Source organism: Acartia tonsa, chromosome 14 (assembly GCF_053477335.1).
Source record: "Acartia tonsa isolate MP-2025a chromosome 14, ASM5347733v1, whole genome shotgun sequence".
NCBI lineage: Eukaryota > Metazoa > Arthropoda > Copepoda > Calanoida > Acartiidae > Acartia > Acartia tonsa.
This window is the reverse complement of record NC_137273.1, coordinates 41,664,977-41,684,908: the sequence shown is the minus strand read 5'-3', so window position 1 is coordinate 41,684,908 and position 19,932 is coordinate 41,664,977. Positions and strand designations below refer to the sequence as shown.

Here is a 19,932-nt window from a genome sequence, read left to right as displayed (position 1 = left end):
CAACATCCTTTCCATACTTAGACATAGGCAAGGTATTTCATTTTTTGTATATGGTGTAGAAGGAGAAAGAAAGGAGATCAATAGGAATATTGGAGATTCAAGAAAAAAGGGGTGACTTCTGCTGTTTTCTCAAAAAGTTTTGTACTGATTAACTGTTATTAGACTTATATTTTACTGTAATTCTGATATTGAGGATGTTTAAACCCAATATCAGGTAGCAAAAGCTTATTGTAAAGTAAACCAAATTATAACTATTATCTCTTTAATTGATACCATTAACTTTATAATTTTTACATCAAGCCTATATTCTTGTGATTATTTTTAGTGGCTTTCTTGGTTTTTATATTTTTTTATTAAGGGGCTTTTTAATAGGTCAAATATCTTAAAAACTACAAATCCTCTATTTAATCTGGTTTGAAATATCGAATCTACACAAAAAATAAGTACAAAAAAACTTATAATATTAACTATTCTATGCTTTTAAGAGAAAATTAATTTTCCAAAATTAAGATGTATGTGGTTCTTAGATGTAATTATCATATTCCTTTTTATACACAAGTGTTAATGTTCGTTTGTCCTACCGTTGAGCTTGGCTTTTCTTTTTAAAAGAAGGAGTATAAACAAAAGTATTTGTATAGATCTTACCGTAAGTATACTTTTATTCAATCTATTTTTAAATCTTAAGTTTTAATTAAACACAAAACATTTATTCAGTGCCTTACGAAGCAGTACATACAATACACCAGGCTACTGCTTAATACCTAGTTTACTTTACAATAATTCATATGACATATCAAAAATATTAAAGTGAAGGTTATAATTTATAGTATGATTTATCTTTAAGGCAAGTGACATAATAGACTTCACTATTGAAAAATGGGAAAATAAAATGGACAAGTGCAAGGTTATACATTTCTAAAAACAAATACTTTTTATTATTAGGGTCTGTCCATCCGTCTGTCCGTAACGAATAGCTCTTTCATTTAAGAATGTTAATACTTTTCATGATGATTTCTGCAAGATTTTAAAGTGCGATTTAAAAAGTTTATACATTTTTAAAATCAAAGATACGGGCTTGGGTAAGCAACCCTAAGTACAACCCAGTCCCAAAACCCCAAAGAATATCCTGTACTTAAGTAGTTTTGCAAAAAAAAGTATGTATATTCTGCTTATTCAGTTCTGTCTTTCTACAAGTGTTAATGATTGATTGTCCTAACGTTTATGAGCTTCGCTTTTGTGAATGTTGTCATTCTTGTTTTTGTAGAAGTATTTTTCTTATAGGCATAGGTTAAAATAGTTAACAATAACTATTTCAGGCTCAAGGAAAAGTAAAATCAGTAAATGGCTTGGGATTTCTTCAATTATCAGGTATGCAAAAGTTTTTTAAGGGGCAATATACTATAATTAAATCTTACTTATCAAAAGTTTTAAGAAGACAAGTAACAGAGATTATAAACTTTTAGTGAAATTATTCTCTCCCTTTCTGGGTTGAAAAAATTGTTACAAATTTGCCAATAATTATTTTTAAATATGCATAGTAGCATGAAAGAAATAAAAAAATGTTTTATCCTTTTTTGGGTGTAACTGCTAAAATTTATCAAAGCTAAACATAACTTGCCTGAAAAGCACAGTAAAAGAATGGACCTCCTAACCGAAAAAGGTATTACTTTGTTTTTTATTTTTAAAAAGGTTAATACATTCTTTTAGGGATCTTTATGTTGCTTGGAGTTGGAATGTGTGTTTCAGTTTTTACTTATTTTCTACACTTGTTCTTATTCAACAAGAACACGATGAAAACAAGGAAAAAGAAGTCTAACAAGGATGACAACACACATAAGTAGCGGATCACAGATGTATAGTTATCTTAGCCAACTACGAGATTCACTTTATTAAAGTACATGATAATCTGGTGTAAGATCCAAGTAATAATTAATTAATTAACTAGATAATTAACATATGATAATTTAGAGATTGAAATAAAAAACACGAAAACTGTGATTTAAGAAACTATTTTGACAGGATAAATTAAATAAATCTTTTTAATAGTTTCAGAGATTTTATTTATGGAAAACGACATATCAAATAAACCTTTTTAAATAAAATGATTGTGTAAAGAAGATACTAACATCTTTAGAATTGTAATAAACATAATATATCTTAACGGTCCATTTGACACCAAAATTTGTAAAACATAAAAATGGACTCCTACAATACCTATGTTAATTTTTAAAAGCGAAGCTTTTCTATAATTAGGGTCGGTCCGTCCGTACGTCCGTCACAGAGAGTTAGCTCTTTTCGTAAATTTAAACAGGTTAGAATTGTCCTATCGATTCCAAACTTTGCATGATGATTCCTATAGTAGTTAGGTACAATTTATAAAGCGTAGCAACTCTATAATCAATACCAGAATGTCCGTACGTCCATTTGAAACATGTCGATTTTTAACTTTTTTGACAACAAATTTTTGTATGTTAAAATTATCCGATTCTTCTGATTTTTTTAAAACTGATTCCTCTTACAACAAGATACAATGTTATAAACAAAGCATCTCTATAAACAAGTCCCAAAAATGTAAGTATGTCCTTAAACATATCATCTATTTATGCAGTTTTGCAACAAATTTACTGTACTGATGCATTAATATTCTGCTAATTTAGTTCTGACAATCTACAAGTGTTATTGTTCGTTTGTCCTTCCATTTCAGAGTTTCGCTTTTATGGATGTTGTCATCCTTGTTTTGCATTCAAGTAATACAAGCGAGTAGCGACGAAATGTTTTGAAAATATACTTATTAGAAAGCTAACTTTATCCTAAGGAATTAAACTTTTAAAAGCTAACTTAAATTCTTCACACTACTAGGAAATAAATTTTTACACCATATAATAGAAACTTAATCTTTAGAAATGCGATTATTTATATCAGACTCATTGTGCGAACGAAATGAAAACATATATTCAATTTCTATACCAATTTCAACCAATACCTTGGTCGGGTTGCTCTTCAACTGATATCCTACTGGCTGATTTAGAAAGTTTATCTATAGATTATCTCTATTACTATTCCAGACAACCAATACTTTCAATGCAATGTTTGATACTTAGAATAAAACACTAGAGGGAGAAAGGGTTAAATAACTGTAACTCCCATCGCAATCACCCTGTACAAAAAATAGAAAAATAGTATTCAATTTGTACCCATCCACAAACATTATGCGCATTTACATTTATATACATATAGATGTGATCATAAAATACCACCAAATTCCAAAAATGATAATCAAAATCTTATATTTAAAGAAAAGAAAAAACATTTGATTCATAAAAAAATTTTAATATGGAGAAAAATTAAGGAGAAATATGTATTAACATATTTTATGATTTAAACAAAGCCTTTGATATTTGTAAAATTTAATAAAAAATATATGTATGTTTAAATGTCTGTCAATAATAGCAGCCTGGAAACTCAATCATAGATCAAATGACTGTTAAAGTAATACTGACAGAAAAAGTAAATTTTATATGTAGGATGATCAGGTTTTGGGAATTTTCACAAAATAATTTATCTATAACCACTGACCAATACTAAGAACTATACAGTAGCTTTTCTACTAAAAACGAAACTGTTATTTTTGGTTGATTTTACTGAGCACCTACTCATTATTGCAAGGAGGAAAGGGACATTGAGCTGTTTATTACACTAGTCATAAAGTTTAAAATAAAGTTTTCGTATTCGTTGACTGATCAATTTTGGAAACTTTTACAGTGTCCAAATGTTTTAACCACTAATTGTCATCTACTGAAGGGATAATTTTGTGTGTCATCATTTGGGATTCACATTAATTTATTGGCCATTTTCTTATCCCTTTAGATCCCTGGAATATTGGCAGCCAAACATCTTAAGAAGTAATCAATCTTTCCATGTGTTTGGCCATGAGAAATAGATTAAGTAATGTGTGAATATGCAGGGACGTTCAAGCTTTTTATTTTGAGGGGGGTAAAATGAGGGGTTTCATACGTTTTAGGGTGCATTTTGTTAGTTTTGAGGGGGAAAAGATGAGGGATTTCAAAGTTTGAGGGTGGTAAACACCCCTTTAACCCAAGTCTTTGCCGACTAAGTTTAATAGAGAAGCTTTTATCGGTAATTTGTGTTAAAATTTAAGTCTGTAATACTGCAATCAAATACGCAAAACAATTTTTAAATGGACGCGCTCAAAGCAACACTATGCTTAGTGAATGTATGTTAAACGTGAAATGACGAGCCAAAATAAAATGACGACTGTGAAAGTTTAGGTAGAAACACAACTTATTCTTTTCTCTTTTCATTCATGGAATACAATTGTTTCATTAATTATTAGATCATCAGTTCCAATTAAGATGTTAAAAAATAAGAATTAAAAAGTATGTCTTTGCATTTTGAATCTTTTAAGTGTAGCTTTACTACTAATGAACGTAATTGGCCTATTTTGTTTCTAACTTCAAATATACATAAGCTTATAATCAATTTATATTCTACATAAAGACAGGAAAAATAAAGAATTAATGACATATTTCAAATCTCCACTTTACTTTAAATGCAGCTTAAACCAACAACGAGATTAATTCGAAAAAGATCATGTCAAAACCCATATGTGATTTTCAGCTGTCGTAAAATTGACAAGCTCTCCATTTGCCCCCCAAATATTATTTTAGATTTATTTCGCTTGTTGATTATACCATATTCTTGCTTTCAATGTAATTTTTTTGTGCAATGTACATAATAGTTAAATATATTTAGATGCATGGTTGTATAAATTTAAATAAAATCTTGTATGCTTCATTGCATGTTGAAGTGTTTAAAGTGTCAACTGTCAAGAGTTGAAATATATTACAACTCTTTCTACAATTTTCAAACAAATAGTAAACCCCTTTTCACAAAGGATCTAAATGGATAAGACAATCGATGATAAATTGATGTAAATCCCCAAAGATGATGCACAAAATTACCCCTTCTGTAGATTACACTTAGTGGTTTAAACGTTTGGATACTCACCTTAATGAATCAACTAATCGATTTTAAAAAGTCCCATCTTGTCGAGTTACTGAATAAGAAAACGTTATTATAAAACTTTGGGGACTTTAAACCTACGTGTAACAGGAAAGGATTAATTTGATTTTGGTTAGATTGTAAAAAATATTTTTCATTAAAAAACAAGGATGACATTATGTATAAAAAGCAAAGCATAGCAATTTTTAAGCAACAAATATAATAAGAATACAAATGTACGATCAACCTAAGTTATAGAATAGATTCTCTGTAAATTTAATGAGGAAATATTCTTAAGTAATTTCAGAGTCCAATTTTATAGAGAAGCAGAGAAATTTGCGTTTAAATGTTATAAGAATCTTTACACAAAATGCAGACATCTATCTTATATAATAGCTACGATAATCAACTTTATTATGTATAAATAAAATGTCCTTATACAGACTAAAATTTACGGGATGTACATTGTACAATGTTCAAAAAGTTTCTTCCGTCAATGGCAGTCGAGGAAATCATGTACCTACGAAAAAGTTTTAGACATTTGGAATTATAGAGTAGCTTCGCTACTAAAATGTTTTTTTAATAGGATATAGAAATTAAGGAGAGGGGGGTTAATTTTGCAGTTTTTAATGTAATAGGAAATTGCGAAAATATATTTAACTAAAGTTTGTTATTTATTGCTGTTTGAAATTAAATTTATGTGTTTACTTTTGATTATTAGATGTTTACATATTCTAATGATATGTTAGGAGGGACATGATCATTATTAAGACAATATGCTTTGTTTTTTTATGCATTTAATTTATAATGGCATTTAATAATCATCAAAAATAATATAAATTAAACAAAGGCCAAAAAGTTTAACCCCTATAACCACATTTAACAAATCGAGTGTAATCAATGATTGAAATGATATTTAAGAAGCAATGCTACTCTTTAAGTCACTCTGCCTGTCCTAAATGTGTATTACGCAGCAGCTTTTTGAGATAGAAGGCTGATATCAAAGACAGATTTTTCTAATTTCATTTAAAGATTCAATTAAGAACTTAATGAGAGAGCATCTAATATTAAATTAACTTTTTCTTCGAATCATCTTTACTGTTCTTCTTGCTATTATATATACTAGCGGTTGCGCCCCTAGCGTCTCTGTATTTAAGAGCAAGGAGGTAAAAATAGCTTAAACCATCCCAAGAATTTAAACTGAAATTAGAATAGCCTAAAACCATCACGGACTTATGTGAAGATCACCTAAAATAGAGAACCAAATCTTTTCAGTAGTTATAGAGATCTCAAGCTTCAGACAAAAAACTTACTACTTTGTATAATAAGATGTGATTTTTGTTACTTATAGATGTTGTCAATCTAGTTTTCATATACTCAAAAACATATTTAAATGCAATAATAAATCCTAACAAGCAAAATACTGGACAAATTCAAATAAGAGTAATTGGTTTCCAAAGTAGCTTTTAACAAGTAAATAAACATGAAAACTTTTAATAATAAAATTTATTTTAAATTTAACATAATAAATTTAGGTAATAATAACAATAAATCAACATAAAATTTATTTCTAAATATTTCCACAAAACTTCATTTCTCTGTTTTTTCTTTTCTTTTTTCGTCTTAATTCTAACTCGATCGGTTCTTATTTTAAAAATTCATGTTACAAAAAGTTTGAAAAAGTCAACACAAAAATTAGTTAGGAGTTCATCCAGCTGATCTGATGTAATTGCACTCCATGGTCTTGGAGCTGTCCTGGAAAGCTTCTTTCAATTCAGAACACACCTCTGCCAGCTTGAACAGCTTGTAGTTAGGCTCTATGCATTCTTCCTTCAGTGGATTTATGTTTCTAGATGGTTGTTTGGTGGGTTTAAACACGCCTGCAACAGTTGTTCTATGCATTATAGCCAACCCAACTCTGTCACGATGCCAGTGCTCTTCTTGGGACATTTTATTTGCAACTGCCAGGTTATCAGCAATGATAAAATCTCCAGGCCTGTAGTAGTGATAATATTTGGCGGATTTTTGTACAGCCTCATTTAAATGCTGTAGGATTTGCCTAGATTCTTGGGCTGTCAGCTTTCTAGCAGCCGGGCTGCCATAGTCTAGGATAAAGCTGTCAATCATGTCTAAATGGAAGCACATTGTTAGATGACTGGTTGTCGGATGGGTGTAAATCAGCGGGTGCACGGCATCTGTCAAACTGTCACTAACCATCCAAAGCCGGTTCAGGATGTCGGCCATATTGGATTTTGCCAAACAGCTGATCACATTGGACATGTCCACAAAATCATGGCTTCCACAGCTGGGCACTTTGATGTAGTGATACAGGGAGTGGGAGAAAGGTTCTGGCATGAAGCTGCCATCCATATGCCAGCTGCAGCCCCGCATGGCTACATGTGTACACCCTTCCCTCTCATCATTGGACACGCGTAAAATGTTATTAGATGGCGATTTTTTGTGATTACAAAAGGTACTTTCCAGCTGACCGCTGCCAAACCATTTGGACACCTCAATATGACGTGCCGGCGTTAGCCAGTGCTGGTCCCTGAAGACCAGCAGCTTATACTCGTCCAGATCACGTTGAAGCTGTGTTATTGTCTCTTCTGATATAGGATTGGATAAGTCAAGATCTAGCACTTGACAACCAACCGGCAGTGGTAGCAGCTTGTAATATTGTAACATTTTTTTATTAATATTTTTTAACAGGTGTTAATTGTGTGAAATGTTTTGAATAACTAAATGTTATAAGAATAACTTTTCAAACATATAATCCTAATGGGGAAATTTAAAGGGGAGAGGGGAAAGGAGAAATGCGTAGAACATACTGGGATTTTCCGGATTTCTGGAATTTTCTGGTCTTACTTACTCATAGGGTGGAAGGGAGGATGTGTATCAGGAATAAAGAAAATGTAAGTAGACAAAAAATTTAAGGAAATTTTACAGAGTAATGAAATTTTTCTAATCTTAAAATGATATTTGTTAAGGTATTTCAAACAAATTTCCAGTTGAAATATTTATAATTTTTTTTCTATCCTTTTATCCGCGGAGCGCGTACGTGCATTTAGTGGTGAAATAAATAAATCCACCAAAGTATGGGGGTACAAAATAGCAAAAATAATATTAGAAAACAGCAGTCAAGTTAGTTTTTTTTCAAAACTCAGTAGATCAGTTTTAGAAATTTAATGTATAATTCGCCCTTAAAATATAGAAAAATAGCCTAAAACAAACCCCCTAAAAGCAAAATATTACTTATTCATAATACTCTAGCGGTTACGCCCCTAGCATCTAGAAAAATAGCCTAAAACAATCCTAAGACTTAATTATAGAAACAAAATATACTTTAATCATTCAAGGGCCTATATAAAACTTCCCTAAAAAGAACATCGCAATCAGTTAATAGTTATTAAAAAAAACTTACTACTGTATAAGGAATAGGTGCTCTTTATTCAATTGGGTAAAATGGGGGTTGAAAACAGCATAAAACCATCTCATGGCTTAAATCTTTAAGAAATAGCCAACTTTCAACCAATGAGAAGTTTCCTAAAAAAGAAGAAATCAATTGGTCTAGTAGTAGTAGAAATCTTAAGTTTCAGACAAAAAAACCGTACTACTTTCTATCTGATTTATGATTGCGACTTATGTTAAAATATAGCTAAAAAGGCATATTTATGATTTGCTGACTTGAATACTAACCAATTCCCTGACATTTTCCATGCACTTCGATAACTTTCTAATGCGCAGTTATTCTTTACGCATAAATTCTACGCAGTTATTATTTGTTTTTAGTCATTGTAGGGGGATGCCTTTCAACCAGGGATTTAAAGGGATAAGACAACGGCCGACAAATTGATTTACATCTCCAATGATGATTAACAAAATTACTTCTGTAGGCTACAATAAGTGGTTGAAACGCTTGGACATTCAACTTAATGAGCCAATCAATCAAAATTAAATAGAAGTCCCCAAAGTTAATAATCCAACGAATATAAAAAAAGTTATTACAAAACATTGGGGACTAATGTAATAAACAGCCAGATGTCTCCTCTCTCCCTGGGATGCTGTTCCGTATGCAAGGGGGGGGGGTGAGGGGGGAATACAGGGAAATCCCGATAACTTTCAATGATAACTACGCAGTTATAATGATCATTCAGTGAGTGCGTGTGTGTGTGTGTGTGTGAGTGTGTTTGTTATACTGTACATGACATTTATAACTGCATGGAAAAAAACCGGCATTTACTGCATTAAGCAACTTTAAAATGATAACAAGGATGACAGTATCCAGAAAAGTTAATAGAATCTCAACAAAGGACATTATACTATAGAGTTGTAAGTTATTTTGTCTGCAGCGATGGATCTGGCTAACCGCTGAAACGATATGGTTTTCATTTACGATGAAGCTTTTTTGAATGATGGAAAGACGTGCGAACCCTAAATGAGCATTGGAATATAAAATATACATATACATTTTCGTTTGTTTGTTAACTTAGACTATTTCTGGTACTGATAAAGTATTGCAACACTATAATCGTTACCATAAATTCTGTATGTCTTTTTAAACATTCTTATTAAAAACTTTTTTCTCAAAATTTTTGTGTATGATATAATTATTCTATTTTTCTGATTTTGAAATAGTGGTTCTTAAGACAATTTGGTACAAAATCACAAGCAAGACATCTCTATAATCAAGTCCTAAAAATGAAAGTATGTCCTTAAACAGTATATTTAAGTAATATTTCATCACTTTTTTATATATACAATTTAGTTTAGACTCTACAAGTGTTAACGTTCGTTTGTCCTACCGTGCCGTCTGATTTTAGGGCTTTGCTTTTAAATATGTTGTCATTCTTGTTTTAGAATTTAAACTAATATTGCAACTTGAAAGGTGTTGGTTCAAGATTAGGTTTACTCTTGGCATGTTGGAAACTTTATTCAGGAATATTGCATCTGAAAAAAACGATGGCAACGCACACAATTCTAGCTGTTGTAATATTTTAGCAAAAAATTACTAAAAATAACCTAGAAATATTGTTTAGCTTCAGAAAGTTTCATAGCAATAAAACGATTCAATCACATGACACCAAAGGTTACGAAACTCTTGCAAAGTTACAAGAAAAATATTTTATGGAATATGGGGGCAAGAATTAAAAATTTGGATGGGAAGGCCATTTTGCCCCAATCAAAACAGTTGATCATTGCAAGCTCAATAAGAAGTTGCTCTAAAATGAGTGTGGATGAGGCTAGGATTCTAAGAAACACACAGACAGACAATTATCCTATTACTTTGGTATCTAACTGTCTATGACAAAGCTCCCTGACTTAATAAACCTGATATCCTGAGGGATCAGACAATGATAAATTATGTACATACCCAGTGATGAAAAATGAAAATAACACTTCTGTAGATTGAATTAATTGGGTGAAAAGGTTGATCACAATAAGTCTGGAAATAACCAACCAAAATTCAACAAAGGTACTCATAATTTTTAAGCAAAATAAAAAACAAAAACGGTTATAAAACTTTGGGTACCAGTGTAATTTACAGTCCAATGTCCCCTCCCTCCCTGTAATAATAAACTGAGGCTGTAACATGAATTATCTGCATCCATATATTCCTTTGAATAGATAATCAAGGATAAAAGAATATCTATTTATCGCATCGTATTATGGACATCTTTCCAAAGATAGTAAAATTAAGAATTAAAAGATTTTTTCATATTCATTCGAAACCGATTCATATCCAGTGGATTAGAACCGGTTCTCATCCATACGAAAAAAACTATGTCTAGCATCGTATTATATCCAGTTTTCTAAAAATATATAAATGTACAATCATAAGATTAAAACCAGTTTTTTTAGCCCGTGCCTTCGGCATCTCGGGGCCAAAAAACTTTTTAAATCTTATAATAGTACATTTTATATCCGTGGAAAGCTGTTTATAATATGATGCGAGAAATAACTATTATCTCCACCTTTGTTTACTATGATAGCAGACCTATCTAAGAATAACGCTTTGCTTGTCAGTCAGCGACAAACATAGGGAAGGGAGGGAATATTGGGTACACTAGTCCCCAAAGTTTTATGATGAAGTTTTTATTCAATGTCTTAACATCTTTGGGGACTTTTTTGAATTTTGATCGGTTGGATTATTAAGTTGAGTGCCTAAACGTTTCCACCACTAAATGTAATCTACAGAAAAGTAAATTTAGTGTATGATCATAAGGGATGTACATGAATTTATTATCTATAGTCTTATCCCTTTTAAAATCCAAAACATTAACACTAATATCTTGTTCATTAGTGTCATGTCAGGCGCATAACATTAATCCTTATACTAAAGTAACAGGATGTTTGTCTGTGTGTCTGTCTGTGTGTACCGAAGGATCTCGCTAACCGCTGAACCGATCAGGTTCTCCTTAACAGGGTAGATTCTCATATGTCCTGGGAAGGTTTTTAACTATTTTGGGGGAGGGTACTACCACCCTCCCAAAAGAAATGACAAAAAAATCGAAAATTTTTGTTAAATACGGGAGACTTCTACGTAAAATAAAGAGGTATCGTACTAAAGAATTATCGTAGCAAACAAAAACATTTAAAGTGCTACTAGAGGCCTCTTGGGGCGTAGCCGCTAGTAGTAGATATAGCAGCAACTTTTAATTGTGTGCATAAAAAAAATACATTAAATATTAAATTCACCATAAATTAGGGTGAAACACTAAAGGGGGAAGGGGTTAAATAACTGTATGTCCCCATCCCAAGGACCTTTTGCCAACCCGCAATTGTGTCTTTGAAAATCAACCATTAGTGTCAAGAATTTGCTAGCAGACGAAAAAAAGGTCATTGGAAAAGGTAGGCAGGTAGTATAAACATCTATACTATTGATCCGTATAGCAAACCAAGTTTTTAAAAAAATATTTGTTAATGTTTTTACCCATCGCTTTTTGCCTGCAGTAACTAAGTTATCTTAAATGTAAATACAAATATAAATGAAATTTGAATAGAATACATATTTACAGGGATAAGACAATGGTCGAAACATTAATGTACTCGCCTAATGATGATACATAAAATTATCCCTTCTGTAGATTAAGATTAGTTTTAACAAACACTCAACTTAATGAAGCAACCAATCCAAATTTACTAAAGCCCCCAAAGTTGTAAAGCAAACAAATAAGAAAGCGTTATTATAAAACTTTGGGGACTAGTGTAATAAACATCCCATTGTTCCCTCCCTCTCTCTCTGCATATTCAGAATATGGTTTATATTCAATTAGAATTTCACAGCGGATTACAAATTTTAAGTCAATTTTCCTACATTTATGTACAAAAATTTGATAAAAGTCAGTCTTGCAGCAAAATAAATATAAATATCTTTGTAAGTTTTTTATATTTTTATCTGAATTCTCATTTTTTATTTTAATGTCCAAAAAAGTCTTTAGCCTTTTCAGAAAGGACTGGCCCTTAAAAATTACAAAAAATGAGCCCAATTACACTAAAGCTTTCTTTAATATTATACAAATATAGCGCAATATCTGGTTTATATCTGCCCCCCCATTCACTACTCTAAACCCTCCTTATACTAACATGCCAAAGTTTGTAATTATTTATAGACTAACCTTGCTTTGTGGACTAACGGAAAGACATAAATACCAGGAATAAGGTATAACCAACAAGCGAAAGAAACCTAAAATAATATTTGAGGGGCAATGGAGAGGTCGTCAAATTTACGATGTGTTGCCTCCCAACGACAGCTGAAAAACACATACAGGTTTCGAGATATTTTCCCAATTAATTTCATTGGTACAAGCTGCATAAATACACACACAATAAAATGTAGAAAAGCTTTGCTTCAAAAATAACTATTTTTTATTCTATAATTTTATTTTCTATCACATTTGAACATTATATAATATTCATAGCACATTCATATATATAATTTTAACCATTTATTTCAGAGATCTTAAGGGATAAGACAATGGATTATGAATTGATATACATCTCCAATGATAATGAAAATAGATAACCCTTTTACATTCTAATATCTCCTCGCTCCCTGCATTTATTTAGATAAACTTGTTGTTACAAATCTTATAAACACGGCTCCATATCTAATGATTGGTTGGTTCATGAAGTTTAAATTTACAAAAGGGGTAGTTTTGTTTACCATCATTGAGAATTTTCATCAATATATCTTCCATTGTCTTATCCCTTTAGATCCCTGGACATATGGACATAATTTAATACGTACAAAAAGTTATCTAAATCTTTTTGAAAAGTTACACTTGGTGTAAAATTTTATATGCTGAAAAAATATACAATTTTTCTGGCGGTATAAAATAATTTCTGGGCATACATTTTACGGTTTGGATCAAGTACAGTTCATAGTAAAATGTTCCTAGGATCAATTATCGTTGCCTCTAGATTTTTGGAGGTAATCGATTACAGGAACATTTTACCGTGAACTGCACATGATGGAGGTCACATTAAAATATACAGATATTTGAACCTAGTTAAAGTGTCTGACTCAGATTATGACGTCAAAAAAAAATTAACTAATATGAGGACACTATAAATATTACCATTAGTCAATTACAGTGTATTCTGGCCTCTCATTGGTTAATTTTTTTACGTCATAATCTGAGTCAGACACTTTTACTAGGTTCCAGATATATTATATGTTTATGACACAAATTTGGGTTTTTAAGCCATACTTAAAAATCATGTCTTAAATACTATTAGAAACAATTTTCCAAAACAAAAATTATAAAATCAATAGCAGTTTTTTTCAGCCCGGGTCTTCGTTTGTATAAAACTATTATGTAAGATTTACTTTTTGCATTGATAAAGTAAGGCGTTTCTAACAAAGTACCATGTTGAGCAATGTTCGTTAAAATAAATTGAAAGGTAGTTTTTATCTATTTAGGCCAGGTTAGGTTAGTTTCTATTGGGTAATGGATAGCTGTGGTATGCGGCACCTCTGGACCATGCAGAAACCAAGACATTATAGTGATGCTACGCACCCAGCTAAATCCTGTTATTATACAATTGTAAAGCCACCTGAAAATATGTCAGATAACGGTATTGGTTTTCATCTCTCAGTTGTCCTGCAAATGGAGGGAGGGGTGTTACCCCTCCCTCTCCCATCTTAAGCACCGGAACCTTCCCCTTCAACCACCAAGTTATCAGCACCACCTCAACCCTGAGGATAAAGGATCTAAGCCTTCCCTCACCTGATAGAATCACCCCCACACAGACTGTTGTTGTCACAAGTAATCATCAAACCTTCCCTCTTTAGTACCCAGACCTACCACTCAACCCCTCTATGCTTATCTACCTATTGTGCTGTTCCATGGGCTATCCTGCCTGCCCCAGACAGGGATAGCCATCTACCTAACCATTGCAATTATCTATGTTTTACTGTATGATTTATCTTTAACTATCTTTATTCCTAATCCATATGTATTTATATTATGTTGTACAAGTTTAGTTATCCTTAGACCAGCAATAAAGAAACAACTGAATAGACTATGTTTATTATTTAGTGATTGCTAGAGAAGCGTAGCTTCTCTATAGTATAGGTGTCCACGTCTGTTCACATTGCCGTAGTCTTTATTCGAACTCTGGTGTCTGCCATTTACCCTAGGCGGATACCACAACTTTTGGTGACAGCTGTGTGAGATTACGGCGAACCACAAGTGTAGAGCAGACGCGCAGCTGAGGCTAAGGTACTCCCAGCAGTAAAACTGGCAAAACTGACAAAAGCAACCTGAATTACCCACCCTGGATAGCAAGGTCTAACTCTGTATCCGGCAGTTGTGGAAGCGAAACTGGCAAAACTGACACAAGCAACCTGAATTACCCACCCTGGATAGCAAGGTCTAACTCTGCATCCGGCAGTTGTGGAAGTGAAACAGCAAAACTTGACGGAGAACCGCGAGAAGCGCCGACGTCTAACGGAGAATTGAGCGCTCAAAGGGCTGAAACAGGCCTGCGGACTGGCTGAAACAAGCCAAATAAGTGCAAACGGCTGAAAATAGGCCAACATTTACTGCAAGAGATAGCAGGATCCGAACCAGCGGCGCTAGCAGGACGGGACATTCCCTGCCGCCATCAGCCGGATTTGGATAAGCGGCGCTAGCAGGACAGGACATTCCCTGCCGCCGATAGGCTGAAACACGCCACATAGCTGCAAGCGGCGCTAGCAGGACGGGACATTCCCTGCCGCCGATAGGCTGAAACACGCCACATAGCTGCGAGCTGCGAGCCAACATACGAGTGTAGTGCACCAAAGCAGAGAAAACTACGTCAACTCCAAGTATCCTGAGAGGCTACAACGCAGCCACCCATCTAGAAAAACAGATATTATATCACATTGCAGGGATTACCACCCTGGTGTGATGGTTAAACAATAGATTTATGAGCAAAGATTGGCAAACAATTTGTTGTGTTGTGATAAAACTAAAAATAGAACAGGCTTGGATTTACTGTGTATTGTGATAACAACTAAAAATAGAACAGGGTTGGTAAACAAATCTGTTATGTAATTGTGATAAGGACAAAAATAGAAGCTAGATGTAATATAACAAATGCCCTGATACACAATCTAATTACCTCAAGCCTACAGCACAACAACAATACACCCCTTATTTCAGAGGAAAGGGAGGGGCTCACTCTCCATTGAAGAGAATACAATCAAGGTGATATAAAAATAAACCTAGAATTAAGGAGAGAGGGCAACATTACCTCATTACACAGTTACCTCAACCCACGGCATTCCCCCCCTTCCTCACAGGGGGAACGGACGGATTTACCCCGTCCCCTCACGCGCTTCCCCCCTCCTACCCACACTTGACTAAGTCCGCCCATGGTGTGGAGCTAGTGACCGGGATCACAGAGCGCCATTTACGGGTAGTGCAACGGAGTGCGGAATATCATAAAATTCAACGGACAAAGCGGACCAACGAGAGAGCGAGTTGAGGGATAAGTGCGCGTTTTACCTGTGTGCGCGGATTGACGGTGCGTAAGCGCGCTGCACGGAAAGGAGATTTCACGCACACACACACACACACACACAGGAGAGGGGCCACTCTATAGCATACAACAGAGATATTTTTTTAGGAGAAAAAACTTGCAAGCTCCTCCCTCCCTATCTACAGTGTGATAAGGAAAATTAAACCAGTTCCTTAAACCCGCTCAGACCCTCAACATCTTCCTAGCCCTGCCAACCCTACTTCAAAGCTGAGTGGTTAGTGAAACAAATATATGTATATATAAACACCCAAGTGATAAATAGTGTTGTTTTTTTTTTGTATCATGGGTGCAAGTAAGTGAATACTAACCTCACCAAACAACACTGGAAACTGATATGGTAACTGAACGAAAGTACGCCCACCCTGTGGACATAGCCTGACTTGATGCCCCACACTGGGCAGTGGTGGTGTGTACCTGGACCATCGACCCTCATAGTTGTGAACTATATACAGAGGAAGCGTGATTTTTTGGAGCAAGGAGGAAAGCTAGCTAGCTCTGGGGATATTCCTATACACGTATATATATATACGCTCCTAGAGACATCTGTGGATACCTACCATATTCCCTTTTCCTTTAAGCTAAGATCCGCTGGTTATCACAGAAATCAAGAGCTATACTGGAAAGGAGAACAACTCAGGCTCAACAGTTAAACAAGACGCTGGCCCCAACAGACCAACCCCCTGCTACTTATCATGGGGACGCGCCAGCCACAGAAACTCTTGAGCCAGGAGGACCGAGCCTACGGCTACGTGGACTACCACCCTAATTACACAGCTATAGTATTTATACTAGGGGTGAGCCGGCTCGAACCTCCTTGCGGCGCGGCTACTCTACTCTGCTCCTATATCTACAAGATAAGAACTTGTCAGCCCCTGGCCCGACGTGCGGCAATAGAAGACATTCCTGATTGGGCATTAACTGTGTGCCTAGGCCTGCTGCTGGCACTGTGGTGGACAGAAGTCTTCATTTGGACCAGAACCACCAACATCTGTACCCCACCACTCTCTGCTTCTTCATACAAGATACTGCTTCTGTTATTACTTTGGCCTACTGTGTTGAGTACAGTGAACATCAAACACATGCCAGGTCACAGACCCCTGGTCCCTGAGATGCCCTTGTCTGGAAGGGTGACTGAATGTCCGCTGCACAGCTCCTGTTCAGTTGGTGCTCAACGCACGAGAAATAGCAATACTGGACTGGGGATTGCTGAACCTGTAGGTGTCCTCCTGGGGGTGTTGAACGATGCAACTGAGCCTAATGAGAAGGTGACAAGCTTCAGAGACTTAGTGGCCAGCCCCAAGATGGACACTACCACCAGAACTGAGACTCCAAAGGGGCCCAGCCCTAGGGCCAGTACCACCTGTTTCTGGGGTGGAAAGGTCCTACCTGGCGCTGGCCTCACCAAGCTGGAGGATGGGGAGCTGTCCCAGGGGAATAGGCTCTTCACCCAGATGCCCGACGCGTACCTGGGGGTGGGGGAGCCGCCACCCAAGCCTCCCTGGGAGCCCCCAGGCATGGAACGACTGGGGACCGGCCTAAGGATGGGAACTGGTGACCTGCTGCAGTGGAAGGCTTTACCCAGCACGGAGGGACCAGGGTTGACCAGCAGCAGTGAGGCTGTTCCCCCACACTCCAAGACCAGATGCCTCTACTCTGTTGAACCACTGCACATGTCCCAGCCAAGTTCCCCCATGCTGCTGAAGATGGAGGCCCACCAGGATGCAGAGCTCCAACTAGGGAAGTCAACAAGAAGGCCACCCCCTGCCAAAACCAGAACCACCGCAGGGGCTCCCCACCAGCAGCTGACGGAGCCTGGCCGGGACGCAATACCAGCTGGCAACTCTGGCCCAACTCAGGTGGCTACCAACAGCCTGCTGGCAGTCCAGAATACAGTTCAGGCTACCATCAGTATGGCATCTTCTGGGCCTTGCTGGTTCAACTGTGGGTACCTGCCCACACACTGGCCACAGGTACCCCCCAGGGATCATAGCCCCCTTTCCGACTGGCACCATCAACGGCCTTTGCTACCAACTATCTGGCGTACCCAGAGGCAGGATCCCTCATGTGGAGAAGCACCTGCAGAAGCTAAGGCCGCGGCTGGCCTCGCCACCCAGGAGAGGAGAGCCGCTGTTGGATGGAAGGGACCTGTGTGTATGGGGAGGAGGCTGAATGTAACCAAGGAGCCACCACAAGCAGCCCAGCACCGCCTGACCCCTAGTAGGGGAGACCCTGTTTGTCAGCTGGTGCCCCAACTGGAGGAGGAGAGACCTGGCAGGTTGATACACCCTGGGGAAGCCGGCCTGATGGGACCCAGCTGGACGAAGGGGCGCTGCCGCTTCAACGGCCACACAGCCGCCAAGTGTAGAACCGGTTGGGACCAGGCAATGAAGAAACACCAGGCCGCCCAACAACCTGCATGCAACCAGTCTGACACCCAGGTCCACCTGGAGGGAGATGCCCAGCCGTCACCCCAACCAGCTGCCGCCGCTGGGGCCGCGGCTACCCAGGAGTCTGTGTCTCAGATTGGGACCATAGTGGCCAGGATCAACGTGCTGGGAGAAGCGGCTGAACCCAACTGGGTTGGCCTGGACCTCAGCCTCAACCACAGGGGACCGGTGTCCGTAACCCCTGTCACCCCCAGCAAGAGCCGAGGGGCGCTACCCAGCGCCACCGGGACGGTGTACGGGGAGGCCCTGGCGGCCGCCGAGTGGGAGAGGCCAGAGGCGCTAGCCAGCGAGTCTGAGTCGATGTACGGGACGCCAACCGGCGTCGCCACCTGGAAGGAACGAGAGGTGCTTCCCTGCACCACCAAGCTGATGTCTGGGGCGACAACCGTCGCCGCCACCGAGAGACCTGGACCCCTGTGAAGACTGGGGGGTGCTATCCAGCGCCCCCATGCTGGTGCCTGGGGCGACAACCGTCGCCGCCACCGAGATACCTGGACCCCGGAATGAGCCCGCAGCCCCAGAGGAAGGGGTGACACCCGTCACCCCCAGCCAGCCAGAGCCCCCAGCCAGCAGGGAGAGTCCAGCTGTCCCTCACCCCCAACTGCATCCAGCTGTCTACCTCCCTCAACCAAGCCAGGGTAATTGTATTGCACTGGTGTACCAGGAAGTTTGGGCTGGGCCAAACTTGCCTGCGCCCCCTGCATCTGCCCCAGGAACCAGGATATCAGCCATTACCAGCCAAACTAAAGAAGCTTTGACCGCTGCCTGGGGAGTAACTCAACTGGACGCGCCAAGTGCCGAGCCTAACCATAGAAGTAGAGGATCCCCAACAATTATGTCTACCCAAGATGGAGACGATGTGCCTGGACCCCTTCAGGCTAGGGGAGGAAATCCGGAGCCTTGTGCCTCCAGTCCACCAGCAGCAGTGGCCGTGGATGGGCCTGTCTCCCAGCCAACTAGAGCGGAGCCACCCTTGCAGATCCAAGACAGCCTCCGGCATAAGGGATGGACTGTTACCTTCCCCTACCCCGCAGGTCTGACTGCCAGGCACCACCCTGCCAATGTCCAGGATGAGCCTGAGGGAGGCAACGCTCCTACAGTATGGCAACCACCACCTGCCCGCGTTGACAGAGACCCTGGAAGCCGAATGAACCTGACCAGCCCCGAGGGCGAAGAAGCTGCGCCTGCATCCAGTAGCCAGCCTGCCAGCAGCAAGGTGACCAACACGATGGAGACCACCAGCCCAGTGGAGAAACCTGAAGAGGTGTATACCAGGCGGCTGTTGGTCCAAGCCCCCTCATGTGCTGTGCCACCCCTGGAGGTTGCCAGGGTGGCCTCAGAGGTACACATCCAACGGCCAGAACATCCAACAGGACCAGCTACTCCAGCAGATATAGCAGATTCCGTTCGACCTGGGGAGGGCTGGAGTCCA

General features: G+C 37.9%; 2 protein-coding genes across 3 annotated transcripts in view; one reads left to right on the top strand and one right to left on the bottom strand.

The window, feature by feature from the left end:
- LOC145305885 (protein FAM221B-like) overlaps positions 1–19,932 on the top strand; it is a 519,245-nt gene that overhangs the window by 54,328 nt on the left and 444,985 nt on the right. The window lies entirely within an intron of this gene.
- Positions 6,730–7,707, bottom strand: LOC145305484 (alpha-ketoglutarate-dependent 2,4-dichlorophenoxyacetate dioxygenase-like). Its single transcript, XM_080147102.1, has one exon. It carries the CDS (start codon positions 7,705–7,707, stop codon positions 6,730–6,732), a length of 978 nt encoding a protein of 325 aa, XP_080003228.1.

Excerpts from the sequence above, each read along its gene's own strand:
- LOC145305484 (XM_080147102.1), bottom strand. The coding sequence starts at position 7,707 with ATGTTACAATATTACAAGCTGCTACCACTGCCGGTTGGTTGTCAAGTG.